Source organism: Monopterus albus, unplaced genomic scaffold, assembly GCF_001952655.1.
Source record: "Monopterus albus unplaced genomic scaffold, M_albus_1.0 scaffold92.1, whole genome shotgun sequence".
NCBI classification, from domain to species: Eukaryota; Metazoa; Chordata; class Actinopteri; order Synbranchiformes; family Synbranchidae; genus Monopterus; species Monopterus albus.
The window spans coordinates 2,170,059-2,192,979 of record NW_018127972.1 but is presented as its reverse complement, the minus strand read 5'-3'; the positions used below and the strand labels follow the sequence as shown (position 1 = coordinate 2,192,979).

At 39.2% G+C, this 22,921-nt stretch overlaps 1 protein-coding gene across 1 annotated transcript; it reads left to right on the top strand.

Moving 5' to 3' along the window:
* Positions 1-2,367: 2,367 nt before the first annotated feature.
* gps1 (G protein pathway suppressor 1) lies at positions 2,368-22,484 on the top strand. Its single transcript, XM_020608309.1, has 14 exons — positions 2,368-2,574; positions 4,028-4,120; positions 4,545-4,726; positions 6,482-6,646; positions 7,813-7,948; positions 8,260-8,337; positions 8,547-8,607; positions 9,244-9,329; positions 11,163-11,257; positions 11,352-11,457; positions 14,149-14,229; positions 16,789-16,926; positions 17,012-17,146; positions 21,333-22,484. The coding sequence occupies exons 1-14, from the start codon at positions 2,419-2,421 to the stop codon at positions 21,405-21,407; spliced, it is 1,587 nt and encodes a 528-aa protein (XP_020463965.1). The 5' UTR covers positions 2,368-2,418; the 3' UTR covers positions 21,408-22,484.
* The last annotated feature ends 437 nt before the right edge of the window (positions 22,485-22,921 follow it).

Below are 22,921 nucleotides of genomic sequence, written 5' to 3'. Positions count from 1 at the left end.
ACCTTACTGTTATCAATATTATTACATAGGGAAAACCCAACAAATCCCCCTTGAGCAACCACTTGGCGACAGTGGGGAGGAAAAACTCCCTTTAAAGGAAGAAAGAAGGTGTTGAGGTCATCCGGCAGGCTGTCTGTGGAGCTGATGATGCTGGTGGTGGTCCTGTAGTCTGTGATGTGCTGCAGGCCTTGCCACATTGATCCGGAGTCAGCAGTAGAATAGAAGCCATTCAGCTTCTCTCTGTACTGCCTCTTGGCTGCTATGATGGCTTTCTTCAGTCTGTACTTCGCAGCTTTGTACTCCGTCTCATCGCCTGATCTGAATGCAACATGTGGCGTACCTGACTGTTTATCCAGGGCTTCTGGTTGGGAAACCTCCTGACTTGTATGGTGGGCACAATGTTGTCAATATAGGTACTAATGTACTCGGTCACATACTCAGCATAATCCTGTACGCTGACAGAAAAGTCCTCAGAGGTGGCTACAGCTTTAAACACATCCCAGTCTGTCTGGGCGAAACAGTCCTGCAGGATGCCCTCAGTCTCTAGGGTCCAGAGTTTAATTTGTTTGGTGACAGGGTTTGTTTGTTTCAGTCTTTGTCTGTAAGCTGGATACAGGAACAAAGAGATGTAGTCCGAGCGTCCAAGGTGGGGGCGGGGTGCAGCCCTGTATGCACCATGTATGTTACCGTAAGCATGATCCAGAGTGTTCTAGCCCCGAGTGTGAATCTTCACATGTTGGTAATATTTGGGAAGTATAGTCTCTCACCTAGTATTGGGTGCCATAACATTTAGGAACTAAAATGGAATAAAGTAGAATAGAATAGAACAGAACAGAACAGAATAGAATAAGAACAGGACTAACGTAATTAGGATAAATTTAAATGGTACAGCCAATAAGCTGTGACTCAAAACCGAGTACAGTCAGTGACAGTAGTGCAAACCAATACAGAATCAGAATCTGCTTTATTGGCCGGGTGTGTCGGACACATGAGGAATTTGACTCTGGTACATCGGCTCCCATTTTGTATGTACAGTACATATCGCCATGCAAGGGGCAAGTAAACAGTAAACCAGCATAAGGCTGTGTAATATAACAAAATAAGCAGTATTAACAAGCAACAAACAGTGCAAACAATGCAAAATAAATAATAGGAGATTGTCAGATTTAATCTACATTAATGAATAAATTGATTCCATCCTTATAATATAAATTCATTGTAACAGACTTTAATCTAATAGGCTTTGTTTCTCCATTAAAAAAAGAGAAATTGGTCAAAGGTTTTACATGTCTGGGAGTTAATGTCAAGGGACAAAGAGTCATAGGTGATTCTTGAAAGGCCTGCTTTGGCAAGTAAGGGGCTGATTTAGTCATTCCAGGTTTAGCAAGTCTACACAAAGACAGATCAGATAGGTCAAGTGTGTCATGTTAATTTAAACAGGAATTCAACATATCAATCAATCAATCTTTATTATCATTTCTTATGCAATGACAATATGTGGCAACTCCCATGACAGTGCAGAACGTAATTAAACAAACAACCTCTAATTTCATTAATTGCCAGTGGTAAAAATGTATGACATGTTATATACTAAAAGCCAGCAATAAAACAAAAATATGCTGTTATATTTTTTTGTCATAAACAAAAAACATTCCTTTCCTTTCAAGGTTACAGCTGCTGTCATGGTAATCTCAAATTAAAATGCTCTTATCCACCTATGTTTTTCCTTCATTGAACTAGTCGCAACTGGTAGAGGTATGTAAAAGGCTTTAATGCTTTGTCTGAATGGGTAATAGGTTGAAACAACTGGGACACACTGGCTTAGATTACTCTAAATTATATTACTTTATACAACTTCATATAATACAAGGCAGTTTTGCAACTTTTTTGAAACCAGGGTTGTAAGTTACAGTAATTACTAGTAATTTAACTAATCACTACCAGCAAGCTAATGCAGAAATCATGTAGTTAAACTTTTCATTATATGTAGTTCACTACTCCTCGACATTGTTTATTACCTTGAACCCCTGCAGGTCCTGGCACCCAAAAAACAAGTATAATCCATTTTCTCAGTTCTGAACAGTAGCATAAAATCTTTTGCTTGGTAGTCTATCCAGCTAGATGAAACTCCTAGGCAAACAACCAGATGGCCATTGTGGCAAATTGGAAACTATCCATCATGTTTTATTTGTCTGTGTTAGGTATAGTACAAAAAGCAACAGCTTTTTAGGGAAGCATTGGATTTGGGACTCTCATCTTTATCTGTCAAGACTGTTTTTGCCTGATACGAATTGGAAGAGCAGTTTAGAAGTATTTACACCACTGGCCTATTTGAGAAATATTAAGATTTACAGTAATTGTTAGAATCTGTTTGTGAGGGGCAGCATTACGGTAGACAGCGTACAGTCTGCCGGAAATATGTTAGAAGAAGAAGAAGAGGCCTTGGCGCTGATCGGGGTATTTTGTTGTAGCAGAGTACGCCGTACATCCTATGCTACAGTTTCCTCCAAATTACAGGGACGCTGGGAGCAAAACAGTAAGATGCCTTTGCCTGTGCAAGTGTTTAACTTTCAGGTAAGGTTTAACAACTACTGCTTGTGTCATTTCCAAGTAGCAGATATTGCTTGAAACGGGCATGTATCTTCAACAACGTTACAACTTGAGTAACGTTAGCTAGCAGTTAGCTAGTCAAGCTGTAGAAACTTAGGTTAGCGTTAGCTGTGGTAGTCATGGACAGAGACCACTCACGTATCATTAGTTCCTTATGTTTATGTTAGGCATATTATTGATTTATGGTGGATGGCGTTAGGAATTCAGTTTTAGAATTGGTTGACATTAATAGGGCAAATGACCTCCTCTAAATGTTTCGGTGCATCTTAATAAAGCGAAGCAACAGCTAATGACTATAATATATACTGAGACGGTGCTTGGAGCATTAGAGTATGCCGAACTGTGGGATCAATAAAAAATTCATAAAACCTTTAAATGCATGTATGTTTGCCGGACAAACTGAAACAGTGGTAACATTAAGGTTAATTGACAAGTTGTTAAATGGAGTTTGAACTAAAGGCTAACAACTGGTCGAAGGCCTCCATTGGTTAAGACTATAAATTGTGACAGTAACGGCATTGTTGTAATGGCACCTTGCACTGACAAAACAATATATTACACCAGTACTTAACTTAAACAGATCCTAAGTTTACTTCCTCAGCCAATTACGAAAAATAAAATCACAAATGTAACGGGCAGGAAAGAATGGAAATATATATATATATATATGACGTTACCGGAGACGGAACACCGGCTTGTTTGTCAATATAGCCTGAAGCTTATGAAAGTTAGCATTGACAAGCTAACTTCCTGTTATTATCAGTATGTCACAATAGCTGCCATTATACGTAGCCATTGGTACGACTTTTGCAAGATGTGTCTTTTAACAAGATAGCGTTATTTCAGCGTAACTGGCCATTGTGTAGAATGTGTCCCACATCATTAGTCTTTTAGCGTGTTAAACGGTAACATAACCTAGCTAGCTCATAATGAAATTTACATCTTTATATCATGTTTAAATTCCAGGGAACATGAATTTATTGCATGAATCTATTACTGATCAAACCCCTATGTGGAGAGCAAACATACGTTACTTGTTCTGTGCCATGTTGTTTAATAGCTCATAAAGTGGACAGATCCTGAAATAAGCCAGCACCACAACATTCAACAAAAGATCAGCCTGATGATGGTTAATAGCTCAGGCGCTGCAATGGGTTGTTCCACACTGTTACAATTGCTAAAGTTTTCCGTTTGGTTTTACATCTACTGTATTCCATTTCACAGTAATGCAGCAAACAAAAAGAATTTACTTGCTGTAAAACTTTTACTAGTCATGTTCTAAATGCTTAAAACTCTCTGTTATGGTGTTATTTGTTGTAGTTTCTTTTAATGTATCCATTTATGTTGATATTGATGTTGAACCAATCTTGCACTGTGATGTCTGGTAAATTTTGAACCTGACATGTTTTTATTTCAGGGTTCTGTGGAGCCCATGCAGATTGATGCAGACCCCCAGGAGGACCAGCAGAATGCACCAGACACCAACTACATAGTGGAGAACCCAACACTGGTATTGAACTGACAAACCTGACACTTACTCTACCACTAACCCTCAAGAATCCACAATGTACTGTAACTGTTTGTCCAGTGACAATAATCATTTGCCTAATGGCTTCGTGGCAATGATGTAAAGTTATTCAGGAGTCACTGGCATCTAAGGCTGCACCTGTAAGCATCATTGAACTGTGTCAGCGTACACATGGGAGCACGGGATAACCTCATGGGAGACTTGTCTCAAACTACAAACACCAAATGCAAACAAAGCTAACTGTAATGAAAATGGGATAGGGCAACAGAGTAGCATGACAGATTCCGTTCAGTGCTATGGTTCTCTTATCTCTTCGTTTGAATGCTAGTCAAGCAGGTTTAATTTTTGTAATAATACACATTCATAATATCATCTCTCAATATCATCTGTTCCTTCCCTTGTGTAGGACCTGGAGCAGTATGCAACCAGCTACAGTGGATTAATGCGTATTGAGAGGCTTCAGTTCATCGCTGAGCATTGTCCCCAGCTCCGAGTAGAAGCCCTAAAGATGGCCCTTGCCTTTGTCCAGAGGACCTTCAATGTCGACACTTATGAAGAGATCCACCGCAAACTCACTGAGGCTACACGGTATTCTAGTTAATGACCCTCTGGTATCAGGGTGTTTCTTTTGGAGAAAGCCTCTTTTGAAAGACACTTGATTTGAAAATAGGTCATGTTAGCAGGTGTACTCATATCAAAGAGGTTGATTATTTGTTAGCTCCCAATTTACCTAAAATTAACATTTAGGTCATTATTATTACAGGAACTTAACAACCTGTAATTACCACACAGCCATGTCGGTTTACCTTTGCACCACTGCTATTGTATTTTCAGCATTTTGCGCTCGTGGTCCTAAATTTTGCCACTACTCAGGGCAAATTGAATCCAAATCCAAGTTCAGGTATTTCCAGTGTGCTCATTTGCAATATGCCAGGTAACCAGAGACTTTTGTTTGGCTAAACACTGGACAGTAACATTGTGATTTAGAATGTCTGATGTATGTTTTTCTGCTTTTGGCCATGTAAACTAGATACACAATGATTGGATGTACTCTACTACTTTAACTACATTTGTAAGTAATGTTGCTGTAGCATTCACTGAATGTTTCCTATAGTGAGCTATGTTTCTATCCCCAGGTTGCAACTTAATAAAAAACTTAGGTCGTACCAAAATCTCACTCAATAGGATTTATTGCTTAAGAACTTAGTGACAACTTACCACAGAAATCAAACTATTCTTTAACCAATTAGATGGCAGTCCTCTAGGAATGGGCAGCCGAGTTCTCAGTGTAGGCATAATGGAGTTTGTAGAGTTAATATGCTATGGTATTCACCCACTTCATTTGGAAGTGCCACATCATATCTGTCAGAAACCTCATATAAAAAAAAACACACACACATTGTCAGCCAGGCCAGTCACAAGCTGCCCTGAGCCATGTGCTGCTGGAACCAAGGCTCATAAAAGCCTATATTATGGGCACGTGTGTGTTGTTGTTCATGAATGCTTTCACTGAAATTCTCTTGTGGTTGCATTGTTTAGTTAAATCCACATTTGTTCTTAAAGCTGGTGAATAGTCCTTTTTGAAGAAATGCAGGCCTTCAAGTTCTCCTGCACTGTGCTGGATTTCCGGCTCGGGGATGATTTTGATTTGAAAATGGATATATACGTAGAAAATATTCTCACAAATTTTTTTAATGTCATTTAAGAATAGGCCTATGGCTGTATATATAGTTTATATATAGTTTTATATATACAGCCATAAGGAACTCTGTATTTTGTATTAACAAAGTAGACCTACTTTATTTATAAAAACCTTTGTGTACTCTTTTGCTCAGTAATGCAAGTGACCGTGGCATGCTGCTTTGAAAAAGCACTGCTGTAAATAGGCTATTCGGTTGAATGCTTCCCATTAACTTTGTGAATTCATTTCCAAACTGTGACGCTGTGTAATGGTTGTGTGTTCATAAAAGGTCAGGTGAAGCTCAGAGCAGAGTGGAGTGAGCAGGGACAGGGAGGGTTAGGTGGGAGGAGCAGAGGCCATTGATCCTACAGCCTCATACTAGCACTAGCTAGATTTTCTGATATTGCTTAGTTCACCTTGAAGCTTGGCTTTTGTCTTAATAGATATCACTTTAGAAAGAAAAAAAAATTACAATTTTGGCATGTCCCTGAGCCCTAGCCCAGGACTGTGGAAATGTGAAAAAGTAAAATATGAAAATGGCAAACTGGGGTGGCAACAATGTGCTGTACCACAATCATTTAGTACTGTACAGGATTTTCACTCTTAAATTTGTCAACATTTAATGCAAATTGTTTTGTGTGTAATTTTTTTTCCACCTCTAGAGAAGTGCAGGGTGTCCCAGACCCCGTGCCTGAAGGCGGGGTTGTTCCTCCTCCCCTAGACTCAGCCTGGGCTGAGTCCACTAGGAAAAAGGCTCTGCTCAAGTTGGAGAAACTGGATACTGATCTCAAGAACTACAAAGGCAACTCAATTAAAGAGAGTATCAGGTATGACATCAGAAGCCATGGATGTCTTAGTTTGTTAGCATCAATGTTCTTAGTAAACAAGGGAATAGCAAATGTATTATTTCTGGTGGCATTATTAATGTCTCACTCACTCACACACATGTTTATGCTCAGTCTTCTTTGCTGCATTTGAGTACATCAAAACAAATGTCTTAAGAAGACAGTGAAAGTAATTGTAAAGAGCCCAGAATTGGGTGGTGGTGCGGTGGGTAGAGCAGTCGTCTCCCAACCAGAAGTTTGAAGGTTTGAATCTCGGTGCCGGCACATGTCGAAGCGTCCTTGGGCAAGACGCTGAACCCCCCTGTTGCCCTCGATGGTTAGAGCCATTGGTTGAGTTAGCGCCGCGGATGGCTGCCTCGGTTCTGTACCGGAAACAAATTCCTTGTGTGTAACATACTTGGCCAATAAAGGTGATTAATTGTACATAAATACAGAGGATTATAGTGTTTCTTCTGTTGCAACAGCTTTTCAAACAAGTTGATGACTGTCAGATTTTAAATGAACAAAATATGTTGGTGGGGTGACTACACTACACTAATAGACTCACAACAGCAGCAGAACAATGTGAAGTGTTTTTACAAGACTGTGTGACACTGAAAGTTTAATGACAAGCTGTTTGCCCCATTACGAAGTCCTCACATTATGCATTGAGCTAAAAGTTATTTTACCTTGAATTTGCTATAAAATAGAGTGATGGTCACGAAGATGACTGAAAAGATTTCAAGTGTTACCTCTTTACAGAAATTTTTTCCTGCATATTCTGACTGGTCGATTTTTTTTTTTATGCTTCCCCGTTTATGATAGCCACAGCTGGAGGCATCATGTTTTCAGGTTGTATGTCTTGTCTGTCCATCCGTACATTTCTTGTGAGTGTGATATATCAGGAACACCTTCAGGGAATTTCATCAAATTTGGCACAAGTGTCCACTTGGACTTGAGGAAGAACTGATTTAGTTTTAGTTTCTGTGGTCAAAGGTCAAGGTCAGTGACCTCACTTCTTTCTCATGCCTATGTATTTGACTGGTTGGCCAAGGCATACAACCACAAGGTGGTAATTCTTGTTTTTGAAGTGACCATTTGTCTCACACCCTACATTTACCACCGTATCTCCCTCTTGCCTTCCTTACTTACTGTCCTTTCTAACCCAGGAGAGGCCATGATGACTTAGGGGACCATTACCTGGACTGTGGTGACCTCAGTAATGCCCTCAAGTGCTATTCCCGAGCCAGAGACTATTGCACAAGTGCTAAGCATGTCATTAACATGTGTCTGAATGTCATCAAGGTACAGCAGGATGGAATCACAATGCTCTTCTGTATTCATGCCATTAGTCAGTAACCACTGTTAACAGCTACTGGCTACAGTTATGAAGGCTTGCTGTTTTTCACTTATTTAATTTCTGTGTAAATAAAACATTCCTTACACTTTTGTGTATTTACAGACTTATTATGGCTATAATATGTTTGTGTTATACATCTGAGATAAGTGTTTTCAAGTAGAACTGTTTTTTTTTTCCTTTTGGTTTGTGCCCCATGACAGGAAACTTCAGCAAACTAAGTTTGTGAATGAATAAATCCTGTCCTTTGTGTCCACAGGTTAGTGTTTATCTCCAGAACTGGTCCCATGTGCTGAGCTATGTTAATAAGGCAGAATCCACACCAGAAATAGCAGAGGTGAGCACCACCCTCTCACAGCTGAGTTTTCACTTTGTCTAAACTACTATACTGTTAGCTGTGTGGACAGTGTCTAATATGCTTTGTGCACCCTTTAACTTGACTGAAACACAGAAACAATTTAGTGGGATGAGTATTGCTCTAGATAAACCACAAGTGTTTTTCCAATTTTCCTTTATTTGATGCCATTTCTGATTCTTTCTCTTTAGCAAAGAGGAGAGCGAGATAGCCAAAATCAAGCAGTCCTCACCAAATTAAAGTGCGCTGCAGGTAAGACAGCATTAACATTAGTGGGCATTCAGACTGAGTGCAGTAAAATGCAACTCCCTGCTGTGTTTTTATGCAATGGGTTGCAGAGTTGAAGGGGGAGTGTTGTAGTTGTGTGTATGATACAGCCACATTGTGATGAGTCAGCGCGAATGGCTTCATTCATATTTCCAGCCCAGTTTCTATTGTTTTGGTTAGCCATACTGCTAACATAACCTTAGCTAGTTTAGCATCTAGTACCAACAAAAACGCATTGTGTCATTAGAAGAGTCTTCTTCCTGTGGGCGTCCACATTCCGACCATCCATCTACTATTCGTTTATGTTCTGTGATGCTAATGTCACCCAGTACAACCTGAAGTTAGTTTAGGCCATCATTATGTGGTTTGGAAGATCAGCTGAGAGGTAGCTCCCTGGTACCCATGGCTGTTCATATCCTTTCCAAGTATAGTGGAAAAAGGTATAAACCAGTTTCTTGTACTGTCATGTAGAAGAAAAAAAAAAAAAAGAAAAACTCTTATGAGAGCAGCCAGTAACAGCTGATCTCAGCTGCTCTCTCTCTTTAGAGCAGTTGTACATTGTTTTTGAAGGGTATAGTGGTTGTTATTATTGAAGCCTTACCTTGTTTGTTGGTGTTTCAGGCCTGGCAGAGTTAGCCTCCCGAAAATACAAACCAGCTGCCAAGTGCTTCCTGCAGGCTTCCTTTGACCACTGCGATTGTCCAGAGGTGAGTTGATACCAGCAATTTGTGCCATGTTCCTATATCTCGATCTGTCAAAGAAACGTTAAGGGTAGATTGACATTTTTCCAAGTCTGTCTATCATCAAGTACATTTATGCTCGTTTTAGGTTCATACTAGCCAAAAAGACATCCCTTGCCAAAGTGATGTCATGATAGGACAAAATCCCTTTTGTGCAAAAATATATTCCAAAGTTTAAAGCAGTCTCTGTTAGCCAAATTGGGTTAGTTTGTACTACTGCTCTTCTACCAGCACCTTAGCAAGGAAACATTGCCTGTGAATTTTATAGTCGGTAAGCTGTTGCTTTAGGAAAATTAGCATTTTATGTGTATAATTCAGACTGCTGAAGCTTCATGTTACCACAGGGTATCCGCAGGTCCTAAAAAGTATTAAAAGGTAACAAATCAAATAAGCAAAAATTAAGGCAATTAGAAAGTCTTAATCACCATTTTAAGTGGTACAAAATTTTGTAGCCGTTTTCCATGTGAATAGCCTATTTGTAGAAAGGATCTGCTTGCTAAAACTTTCTGTGTTTATTTTTTTTATATTGCATAGCTGGGTAGCTTGTGTAATGCCTCACAGAGATGGGCTGACTGTTGTCAGCATGGACTTTTGAGAAACCTTGCCTTTGGGTTAGTCACTTATATTATTTTCTTGAACTTTTGTCCCTCCCAGTTTGTTTGATTTCTATTGTATTGATAGAGTCGTCAATAGAATTTAAGATAAACTAAGACTGTTTAGTTTTGCAATCTCAAAATCAATATATAGTAAATAAAAGTTAAAGGTGTATTTCTGATGTAACCAGTTATAACTTGAAGTGGCAGTGAAGTCTTAAATTATATTGAAAAGGTCTAAAAGATTTTGAATTTTACGTCATGATTCCCGTATATACCTTGTGCCTTTGGCCTAAAGGGCTATACATGCTTTGTGCATACCCTTGTACAGACAAAGGAAGTGCACGCATTCCTATTTGTACTTAAAATTAAGGGTCTGCCTTATGTTAGCATACGCTGACATTTTCCAAGCATTGTGGTACTTGTACATTTGCTGTATGGACCATCCACAAAGGCACAAATTTTGGGCCTGCACACAGGTGTCCCCACATAGTCCACATGGACCCTTGGAGACCCGGGAAGATGACAGAAATTGCATTACTCATCTATAGCGGACGTGAGGATGAGTAAAGCATGACTGGCCCTTAAGATTGCACAGAATGAGGACTCTGGATATGTTTAAGATGAGTTGCATTGGTGTTGCTCCAGTATAGATATTATCGTACATTGTATACATGGGCATCTGAGTGTTGTTTTAAAAAAAAGACTTGAAGAAATGTGAACTTGTTTTTTAAATAATAAATAAGATGGATCTGATCACATGGTTGAACACAAAACTCAGAAAGATGTAGTAATGGTCCACCAGTTTGTGTAGAATTGTCCTTTGTGTGATTTTCAAAAATGTTGGAGCCAAAGGAACCCTGTAGCTTGTCATGTGAGAACTTATTGGGTAGGACTAATTTAACTTGAAAAAACTGCACAGTGGCTTCAAATACCTTTCCCTCTCATCTCCTGACGCTGTTAACATGAAGTTCAATAGGAAGTAAGAAGAACAAACTACAGTTGTTTTTCTTTGTGTTTATTGGGCTCACATTGTGTGACGATACCCAATCTTATTACATTTAGGGGTTGCAACCTTCAAAATTGTATTGTATAGCCACAGTAACAATAAATAACAAATTTCAGGCCAAAATCTTCCAAAATGAAAACATTTTTAAAAAGCAAAGCTCTGCTTGATTTATAATGTGTGTGGGTGTGTTCTCTGCAGCTGCTGTCACCCAGTAATGTAGCCGTGTATGGGGGCTTGTGTGCTTTGGCCACATTTGACAGGCAGGAGCTCCAGCGTAACGTTATCTCCAGCAGGTAGGAGGTAGTAGTTTAGTAAATGACAAATGAAAAACAATGTGGTACGTTAAATAAATAGAACTCTATATTATCATATTTTTTTTGTCCTCAGCTCCTTTAAGTTATTTCTAGAGTTGGAACCTCAGATCCGTGACATCATCTTCAAGTTCTACGAGTCCAAGTATGCATCTTGTCTCAAGCTGCTGGATGAAATGAAGGTTGGAGCAGAAACCTTTTTGGTTTAAACAAAGACTACATACACACAGTATAGTTTTGATAATATGAGAATATAGTCTTATAGTCAATAATACATAATTAAATGTGCCAAAGAATGGCAGAACATTCATATGGAAGCTCAGTATACAAGGAATTTTTAACACAGCACTGCTGCTGCGAAACATCCCAGGCAGTTGACTTTGTTATAATTTTGTAAATACCATGCCCTTTGGTTTTCCTTCAGTAGAAAAGGTTCAGATCAAGCAGACATTGTTGAACAATATAAAAAGCTTCCTGTAATTTGGAAGGAGCCTGTACCCCAGCGGGAGCAATGCTGAAATAACTGTCATCAGCATAAAGATGGAACACTTGCTTATTGTATATTTAGTCTGAGCTTATTTTATATAAATGCAGTAAAGGTCCAAGTGCTGAACTTTGAAGTGTTCCATCCCTAAATTATTAGGGAGACTTTAGACCTTCTTCTTTTACACATTGCTGTTGTAATGACTCTCAGATATCAGACTGTTAAATAGTTAACTTTTGAATACTTAGTAATTAGGGTATAAACATAGGTGCCATCAATGTTTGACATAAAAGTGTGCCATGATGCAATTTTGACTAGGTTGTGGCATCTGTGATTGATGTGAAACATTGTGCCAGTTGCACACAGTCTACATTTTTGTTATCTAGGGGTGTAACGATCTGTTGATCTGGATCGATACAGTGATCAAATACCCTGCGATATGCGTTTCCAGTGAAGAGCAGTTCTTTTCAAACTGGACAACAAGCGCTAAGGCAGTGCAGCTAGCATTCTGAGACTGGGAATTCACTCTAAAAGTGAGATGTCAGTAGAGCATAAGCTACTGAAGCATTTCATTTGTTCATTGGACTCCAACCTCAGTACATTGTCACTGTTGTCAGAACACTGTTGTTGTTTGTCTGGTCACCGTCTTGCTGACAGATGAACGGTCTGTGGGTATACGCTTTGTCAAACACACCAGAGAGAAGAAAATGGGGTGGTTCCAGGGGTGACGCGTGTCTCATATGCATGTCTTAGTCTTAGCTGTTGCATGAGAGAGGCAAGCAACAAAACGCTTTCTATGAGAAGTGTCCTTGACCTGTAGCAGCCAAGAAAATTACATGAAGTATATTCTGCCATCAGAAACAAGTCATGGGTATGGATGTATTCTGAATTAAAAAGGACACACACAACAGTAAGTGTGAATGTTAAGCTTTAAAACTCCCACTGCAATGTAGGAAAAAAAGTTTTCACTGTGTGACAATGTAAATGCTCAAAAATGTTTCTTGAAATGGAAGGTTATCATTGGTCCTTATTTGTATTGAAAGTGAACAGAGGAGCTCAATAAATTTATTTAGATTATACTTATGTTACATTTTATTTAATAAAAATATAATTGTGTGAAATAGTAAGATAATATTGCTTGATATCAATTGCAGACCCCTGAATTAAATGGAATCAAATTATGGCATATTTTTAACTATTGGCAAACATCCAATCACTGTTAAAGATAATGAATATATATATATATATATACAGTATTTCATGCAACAGGTAGAACTCACTGTATATCAAATATGTTAATTCACACAGACTTAGTTTTTTTTCTATTCTTTCTCCTTTTCCTCTGGCACATTTAGGCAGGGCAGTTTTATTTATGTTGCACATTTCATGCACAGAGGCAAATCAAAGTGCTTTACATGGGCAAAGAAAAGCTAGCAATGTTAAAAATCAGAATAACATCAGTTGTAGTGCAGTAACAGGTTGTAGGTTGCCTCTAATGCAACAGATGAAACAGAAGTGCAGCATAGAAACCAGTCAATCAAAGGCACAGGAAAACAGCAGACTTTTCACTTTAGATTTGAAAAGTGGCAGCACTGGCGCACATTTAAGGTCATCTGTGTGCAGCACAGTAGCTAAAAGCAATTTCACCCTGTTTGGTTCTGACCAGAGGCTGACTGCTTCCTAAAGATCTGAGAGCATAATCACCAAAGACAGCTCTTCAAATTCCACAAATCCCCTTTATTTTTGTGTTGCAAACTTTCTACTGGTAACTTGTGATTGATCAGGCCCCTGGTGTCACTTTGAGCTTTGGGGTTTATCTTTCCCTCGACCTCTGTAGCTAGACGGGAAATTAACAAAATCTTTAAATCCATGGATTAAAAACATTGCAGATTTCTTCCTAATGAGCCCACGTGAAAACTATTGTTATCTAGCCTGTTTCTGCTAGCAGTTAGCCTGATGAAGGCAGTTGGTCCAGCTTCTGTCTTGCTGACAGACAGCTGTTCTGATGATAGAAATGCTGCTTGGAGGTCGGAGCTGGTGTGGTCTGAACGGATAGAATGCGTCAGTAGTGCTTATGTGCCACTCACATTTCATTTTTGGAGTGAATTCTCGGTCAGTGCTCGGTTACTGTATTGCCTTGTGCGTATTGTCCAGTTCAAAGAGAACAGAGTAGTTTTAACAGGAATGTGTAGGGATGAGGCTGGTTGAAATGTCAAAATAAAGTCCAACACTGATGTTTATGCTTTGTATTGATGACATCAGATTGCTAGTTACTTAATGGATTTTTACACCCCAGTTAGTATGATCTACAATGTCAAAAGCTTTAGATAGATCAGATAGATGTGTTAATTATCAGTGCATGTCTTGAGACGTGTTGTGTTTCTTCCAGGACAACCTCCTGTTGGATATGTACCTAGCCCCGCATGTCAGGACACTGTATAGTCAGATCAGGAACAGAGCCCTCATTCAGGTAAGACGGACCATGTGTACACTATCTTTGATCTCTTCAAATAGATGGTGATAATTTTAAGAACATAAAGTCAGTCATATCCACACTGTTTTAAATCAGTATTGATATTACATAGGGCTGCAGGAATATGGCAAAAACCATAATCCTGATTATTTTTGTCAGTATTGAGACCACGATTATTTAACCTGATTACTCATTGACTTTGAAAGTATCATTCATTTACTGAACTTTTTAAAAAAGTCTTTAAATAGTGGGGTTTCTTTAACTCTAAATATGATTCAAATAAAAAAAAGATTTTTATTTACCCAACGGAGATTGATTGATAATTACTTGGGCTATTACCATAGATACGTACAGACGTGGACAAAATTGTTGGCACCCTTCTGTTAAACAAAGAAACTCACAATGGTCATTGAAATAACGTGAAACTGACGAAAGTAATAATAAATAAACATTTACTGGAAATTAACTAATGACAATCAGTCATTGCTTTTGAATTGTGGTTCAACAGAAGAATTTTAAAAAAGAAACTAATGAAACTGGCCTGGACAAAAATGATGGTACCCCTAGAAAGGATTGAAAATAATTTGACCATACACATGTTAAACTAAAGTGTGTCCTCTAATTAGAATCACAGGTGTTTTCAAACTTGTAATCAGTCAGTCTGCCTATTTAGAGGATGAAAAGTAGTCACTGTGCTGTTTGGTATCATGGTGTGTTTCAGGAGATTAGAAAGAAAATTATAGACAAACATGTTAAAGGTAAAGGCTATAAGACCATCTCCAAGCAGTTGGATGTTCCTGTGGCTACAGTTGCACATATTATTCAGATTTAAGGTCCACAGGACTGTAGCTAACCTCCATGGACATGGAAAATTGATGAAAAATTGAAGAGACAGATAATGCAAATGGTAACCAAAGAGCCCAGAACAACTTCCAAAGAGATTAGAGGTGAACTCCAAGGCCAAGGTACATCAGCATCAGATCGCACCATCTATCGCTGTTTGAGCCACAGTGGACTTCATGGAAGACGACCGAGGAGGACTCTACTGTTGAAAGCAAATCATAAAAAAAGCAAGAATGGAATTTGCCCAAATGCAGATTGACCAGCAACAAGCTTCTGGGAGAATGCCCTTTGGACAGATGAGACAAAACTGGAACTGTTTGGCAAGTCACATCAGTTCTATGTTCACAGACACAAAAATGAAGCATACAAAGAAAAGAACACTGTAACTACTGTGAAACATGGAGGAGGCTCAGTTATGTTCTGGGGCTGCTTTGCTGCATCTGGCAAAAACACACAGCTAAAAACACCCAAGAATAGCTAAGAACAACACATTGGACTATTCTGAAGTGGCCTTCTATGAGCCCTGATCTAAATCCTATTGAACATCTGTGGAAAGAGCTGAAACATGCAGTCTGGAGAAGGCCTCCATCAAACCTGAGACAGCTGGAGCAGTTTGCTCACGAGGAGTGGGCCAAAATACCTGTCGACAGGTGCAGAAGTCTCATTGGGAGTTACAGAAATTGCTTGATTGCAGTGATTGCCTCAAAAGGTTGTGCAACAAAATATTACATTAAGGGTACCTTCATTTTTGTCCAGGCCAGTTTCATTAGTTTTTTTTTTTTTTAAATGCTTCTGTTGAACCACAATTCAAAAGCAATGACTGATTGTCATTAGTTAATTTCCAGTAAATGTTTATTTATTATTACTTTCGTCAGTTTCATGTTATTTCAGTGACCATTGTGAGTTTCTCTTTGTTTAACAGAAGGGTACCAACAATTTTGTTTTCGTCTGTATATACACTAGGTACTGCAAGAGTTATGTCTGTCTGTTATGGTGAGATGTCATTGCAACCACCAAGGGGCAATGTTGCACCTTCTAATGCATGTATGTGGTTCAGGGCAGGGGGTCTATCCACATTGAAATCATCATAGAGTTGCAAGCAAAAGTAATGGCACTGTTTGCATTTTCCTGATTTTCTGCATAAATGGGTCATGAAATGTGAGCCGATCTTCACCAAAGTCACAAATATCAATAAAACACTATTTCTCAGCAGATAAAACACAGTCATGATCTTTCATGTCTTTATTGAACACATTCAATAAACATACAAGCAATGGTGGGAAAAAAATCACAAAGGCACTACTTTACAAATAACACACTATGGCAATGGAACATCATCAGAATGAGTCCATGAAAATCCAAACTTTAAACAGACATTGTCATACCTACTCTGTTTTCTGCCCCAGATTCTGTATCCTCTCTACAAATCAATCCATTTTGTCCCACACATAGCCAGGCTGAAGATTGTTTACAGTGATTGTTTTGTTATGTTTTGTTCTTTTTTTCTGGTTCATTTGTTCCCTGATCCTGGACCTTCCCTGAAGTCCTCTAGTACCCCCCAGGGGAGGCACACCCTACAATTTGAAAACCACTGTCTTAGAGTTTGACTGATATTTCTCAAAGGAGGTTTTGATAAATAACTAACACCTGTGTAAAAGCATAACAGATATGTGATGTGTGTGTGTGTGTGTGTGTGTGTGTGTGTGTTGTCAGTATTTCAGCCCCTATGTGTCAGCAGACATGACTAAGATGGCCCAGGCTTTCAACACCACAGTAGCAGCTCTGGAAGATGAGCTCACCCAGCTTATACTAGAGGGCCTCATAAATGCACGGATTGACTCCCATAGCAAGGTGGGGAAAAAAAACATATGAAAACATATAAATGAATAATTACTCACTTAAGTCATTGCAACCTGCTGGTCCTCTATTTTTTTAGATACTGTATGCGAGGGATGTGGATCAAAGAAGCACCACATTTGAGAAATCGCTCCATATGGGTAAGGAGTTCCAGAGACGAGCCAAAGCCATGATTCTCCGAGCTGCTGTGCTGCGCAACCAAATTCATGTCAAGGTAAAAGAAGTTTTTGTTTTTTAGCTTAGCTTAAGCTTCTTCATCTTATAAGCATTTACATATGAAATTGTTTTTAAAAAAACTGATTTTTCACTGGTATGTATTGTTCCAGATATTACTACCAGAGGTTTTTGAACATGAATTCTGATCTTAATCCTGATTCTGAGCTGGTTTGTCTTGTGATGGTTGCATAAAATGCACAAACCGGCGGGATGCAATTTCCCAGATTGGGATTAATAAAGTATTTTTATCTATCTATCTATTACTGTTCTGAAACATTTGAACTGTTATGTTTAAATGGAAAAAGAATACAGTCTCATGTATGCACAATTTAAGGGTTAATGGGTATGGAAGAATAGCAGCCTATACTGTAATACAACTCACTTTTACAGGCACATTTATATTTAATCCTAACACAGTACTGCAGTACTCTGGTAAACCCCCCTTGAGGTAAAAATGTTTTGCTTATTTTTACTTTTCCATGAAATTAGAGCTGCAGTGTAGAATGTGTGCATAGAGTTTGTTGCATGGTGTTACAGTTGGTGGTGGTGTTATAGTCAATACAGATAGTTTTGAAGTTTTCCACATTTTTGTTATGTTTCAGGCTCATCTTAAAATGGATTCGTTTTTTTTTCTCATCAGTCTACACTCTACTCCACAATAATAAAGTAAAAACAGGTTTTTGGAGCATTTTGTAATTTTATTAAAAAGACAAATATCTCATTTACGTAAGTATTCAGACCCATCACTTAGTATTTGGTTAAAAGCAGTGATGGCCTTGGGTCTTCTTGAGAATGAAGCTACAGTCGTGGCACCTTTCAATTTGAATTTTCTTACAGTTTTGGCAGAATCATTCCAGGTCAGTTGGGTTGGATGGTGAGCATTCGTGCACAGCTATTTTCAGGTCTCTCCAGAGATGCTTGATTGGGTTCAGGTTCAGAATCTGGCTGGACCACTCTAGGACTTTCACAGAGTTTTCCTGGAGCCACTTCTGTGTTTTCTTGGCAGTATACTTTGGGGTTAAAATGTAAACCTTCACCCCAACCTGAGATACTGAGCACTCTGGATAAGGTTTTCATTCAGAACTCAATTCAGAATTGCTCTATATTTTGTTTTCTCTATCCTGACTAGTCTCCCAGTCCCAGACGTAGAAAAACATCCCCGTGTATGGATGGTATTAATGAGATGAGGCTCAGTGCCTGGCTTTATCCACACACACACACACACACACCGTTGGGAATTCAATCTTTGTTTCATCAGAAGAGATGATTTTGCTTCTCATGGTCTGAGAGTTGTTTGGGTGCCTTGTAGCAAACTCCCAGCAAGCTGTCATGTGCCTTTTAGTGAGGAATGGCTTCCATCTGGCCACTCTTTCATAGAGGCCTGAATAGTGGAGTGCTGAGCTGATAGTTGTCCTTCTGTAAGGTTCTCCCATCTCCAGAAAGGAACTCTGGATCTCATTCATAATGACCCTTGGAATCTTGTTTACCTGCCTGAACAAGGCCCTTGATACCTGCTTACTCAGTTTGGCTGGGCGGCCAGATCTATGGAGACTGGTGGTAGGGCTGCACAAATCGTTTTGTGAGCGTGATTTAGAACTCTGTGCAATTTTGTACTCGCATGACAATGATTCTGCCGTGTTTGCATTAGCAGTGAGATCCCTTGCATCAAAATAAGTGCTCCTTTTTCCTCGCTAAGCTGCGTTTTCTCTTGTAAAAGCAGACCATGATGTTTGACCACACTTCTAATAAAGTACAAATCTCACATTTATGTGGCTTGTCCTGGTGGGTTTTGTTGTCTTTTTCCTCCTCATTCTGGGAAGCAATTTGCCGAATAGTGTTATCGGACCATATAAATCCATGCATCATACAGTGTCACCCTTGATGTGGGTGTCCCCCTCCCTGCGACCACAGGGTGAAGCATTGTGCCAGTTGCTGCTTGGCACACCAAAATGAGTCGATGATGATGACAAGCTAATGGGGTTTGGGGCTACCTTTTATTGTAATGCACGCTGGCTGACAAAACAAATAATAAAAAAAGGGGGGTTCAACTAGAGTCTCAGTCGACTGACAGGCCTCTTGACTAATTGAATTTCAAGGAGCAGCCCTACAGTTCACACTGCATTGTCAGGACACAAACCTTGCCATGAAGTCCATGGAACTGGCTGTGGATCTCAGCAGTTAAATTATGGCAAGGCATTGATCAGGGCAAGGATATAAAATGATTTACAAGGCAGTGAGTGTTCCCAGGACCATAGTGAGCTCAGTAATTTTGAAAACAAAGAAGCTCGGCACAACCCTAACCCTTCCTAGAGTTAGTCGTCCAGGCAAGAGAGGCCTTAGTCAGGGAGGTGAGAAAGAACCCAGCAGTCACTAAAAGTGCTCCAAAAGTCCTTTGCAGAGATGGGAGAACCTACTGGACGAACAACCATCTCTGCAGCACTCCATAAGTCAGGCCTATATGGCAGAGTGGCAAGACAGAAGCCACTGTTGACTAAAAGGCATATGATAGCCCATTTAGAGTGTGCTACACAGAATGTAAAGGACAACGTGGAAAAAGTTTCTCTGGTCTGGTGAGACGATGGACAGAACACCAAACAGTATATCTGGTGAACAACGGGCACTGAACATCACTGACTCATACCATCCCTACGGTCAAACGTGGTGGTGGTAGCATCATGCTAGGTGGGTGCTGCTCAGTGTCTGGTACAGGGAGACTGGTAAGAACTGAGGAATAGATGAATGTAGCCAAATACATGAACATTCTTGAAGAAAACCATCTTAAGAGCACACACAAACTCAGACTGGGGTGACAGTTCACCTTTCTGCAAGACAGTGATTCAAAGTGCACAGCCAAGACAACACTGGAGTGGCTTCAGGGCAAGTGTCTGAATGTCCTTGAGTGGCTCGGCCAAAGCCCAGACTTATCGAACATCTGTGGAGAGACCTGAAGATGGCAGTTCAGACATAACACCGAGTTAAGAGATTTCAGCTTTTGATTCTCGATTAATTTTCAGACAATTCTATTCATTTTGTCATCATGGGTGATGTATATGTATAATAATGAGTAGAAATGGCAAATATGTCATATTGAATCCACAACAATAAAATGTGCAAAAAGTAAAGAGATCTCAATACTTTCTGAATCCACTGTATTTTGAGAATATGAATTGTGTTAAAATATAAAATATAACTAATTTCACAAACGTGTATATGCACTTTTATTCAACCTCCAGCTTCAGTACTTTGGTGACCATCCTTTAGCCTTTATAACTGCCAGTAAACATTTTCAGTAAGTGATGACAAGCTTCTTAAACATCTCTTTTAGAAATGTTGTCCATTCTTCACGTGCAAAACCCTGCAGTGCAGTGCTTCTGTGCTGCAACTGCCTTCTTTATATCCCACCAAAGTTTATCAATTGGATTTAAATCTGGGGACTGAGAGGATCACTCCAGGACATTCCATGATCAATTTCTCAACCAGGCTTTGGTTGACTTAGAGGTGTGCCTGAAATAGTTGTCTTGCTGGAGAATCAAATCATCACCAAGTTTGAATTTCCCAACGGAAGGCATCGAGTTCCTCTTTAAAATGGCATGATATTTCTGGGAACCCATGCCACTTAAATGGTCAAGACTGCCAGTTCCTGCAGCAGAAAACATTACAACATTATAAATGACCCACCTTGATGCTTACCTCTGGGCAAGGTATTATTCTGGGCATGAGTCTTCTCTTTCTCACGCCTGACATACTGCTGGTCCATGTGTCCAAGCAGTTCTAGTTTAGTTTCATCAAGTCAACAGAACTATGTCCTAAAACCTTGCAGGCCTATCCAAATTGCTCCTGGCATAGTCTTGCTGACCTTTGACCTTCTTCATGGTCAAGTGTGTCTTGGAGTCTGGCCATGACATCCTTATTTGTTCAGTGTTTGTCTTGTACTGGCCTTCATCAGATGTTCCTGTTTCTTAGTTATTGTGGCTTAATGATTTGGGAAAATAATTTAATTACATTTTTTTAAAATCATTTTCTTTAGCATTATTGCAATTTAATATGTGAAATGTGATCATACCAAAAAATACTAATACAAAATGAATTTGACAGCTATATTGACAATTAAAATGATTTATAAGTTATAGAGCACTGGTATTAAACAGCAAAAACATGTCATTGGTGTTGTCTCCCCTTCTTAGTCTCCACCCAGAGAAGGCAGCCAGGGTGAATTGACACCAGCTAACAGCCAGACCAGGATGAGCACCAACATGTGAGGAGGAAGTCATATTCCTAATCTGCATGGTCAATATGCTGTTGGCCGCAAACTGGAGAGGAATGATCACCCATTCACCAACACCACACACCCCACCCCTGCTACCATTGCTCAGCTAATGGCAGAAACAATACACAATGTGAAGACTGATGTTCTGAATGATCTGTCAGTGGGGAATAAAACCTTTTTGTTAGTCTCATGTGGAGGTATGGACAAGATGAAAATTTGTTTTGATGAAAGCTCAGCTTTTATGCTATAAGTTTAAGCATTACAGGAGCAAGACCTCATTAACAGAAACAAGGGTTTTAAAATAAAAGCACCTACCAAAACATACACTTACTGGTTGTTTTTATGTTGGCTCTGTTTACAGTACTACAGTACATATTGACAGTGGAATGATTCAACCAATAGCTAGAACCTATCGATTCAGGGGAAAGAAGGGGTAGAATGCACTCCATTGTATCCACTGTGTATGTACTTTGTCTGCTTTAAAGTTAGAGGTTTTTAAGATTATTATAAACATGCATTGTTTGGAACAAGATTACATTGTCACTTAAACTCAAACCCTGCTGTGTTTTCCATGCTGCAGTTGCAAATGGACCTGTGCTTGTAGAAATTTCCTCAGTCTAACTAGAAGTCACTGTACTGAGGTTAATCATAGACCTGCTCCACACTTGGTTTAACAGAGGTTTAGGGTCAAAGAGGCCAGAATAAAGAAAGACCTCTAGAGTTCAAATAATTTCATCACTCTAAATATTTAAATATTTAACAATGTATGATTTTACCAAAGTAACACCATCACAGATGTAATTGCATTTAAAATGTCATATTTGCATAATTTTTCACATGTGGAGGCCCAGTGATTATCTGACAAACTGATGTCAATTTCAAATATGTGTAATGTGAAATTACAAAAGTTCAACACCTGCAAGAGGAATATTGTTTGTGAGTAATGATGGTAGATATGATATGAATTCTCAAGTCGCTTCAGGCTTTGAGTCAGAAAAAAACATACATGTAAGGCTGGTTACCATTTAAAGTAATGTTATCTGTTTGACGTATTGATACTGCAGGAGCTTGTAAGGAAATAAAGTTATTCTAGATTAAAACATTTGTTTTTATGAGTAAAAGTGCAGCAAGACTACTAGACTTTAAATTAAATTTTTATTTGTTTAGCACCAATTTGCAACAACAATAATCTCAGGCTACTTTGCATAGTAAGGTTTAGGCATGATAGTAGTATAGGGAAAACCTAACATTCACCTTGAGCAAGCACTTGGTGACAGTGGAGATGGAAAACTCCCATTAACAGAAGAAACCTCCGACAGATCCCGGCTCTTTGTGGGCGGCCATATGTCTCGACCTGTTGGGGTGAGTAGATAGAGGAAAGAGAAAAGCATCTGGACATCATAAACAAAGGCTGGGCAGACTAATGTGGCCAATGACTGCTCCAGAAAAAGGTACAGGGACAGAGGAGAGACCAAAATAGTGACTTGTTATGGTGGTGTATAATAA

Coding starts and splice junctions, on each gene's coding strand:
- gps1 (XM_020608309.1), top strand. CDS start 2,419: ATGTTAGAAGAAGAAGAAGAGGCCTTGGCGCTGATCGGGGTATTTTGT. Junction 2,575..4,027: donor TGCAAGTGTTTAACTTTCAG/GTAAGGTTTAAC, acceptor TTTTTATTTCAG/GGTTCTGTGGAGCCCATGCA. Junction 16,927..17,011: donor GGATTGACTCCCATAGCAAG/GTGGGGAAAAAA, acceptor CTATTTTTTTAG/ATACTGTATGCGAGGGATGT.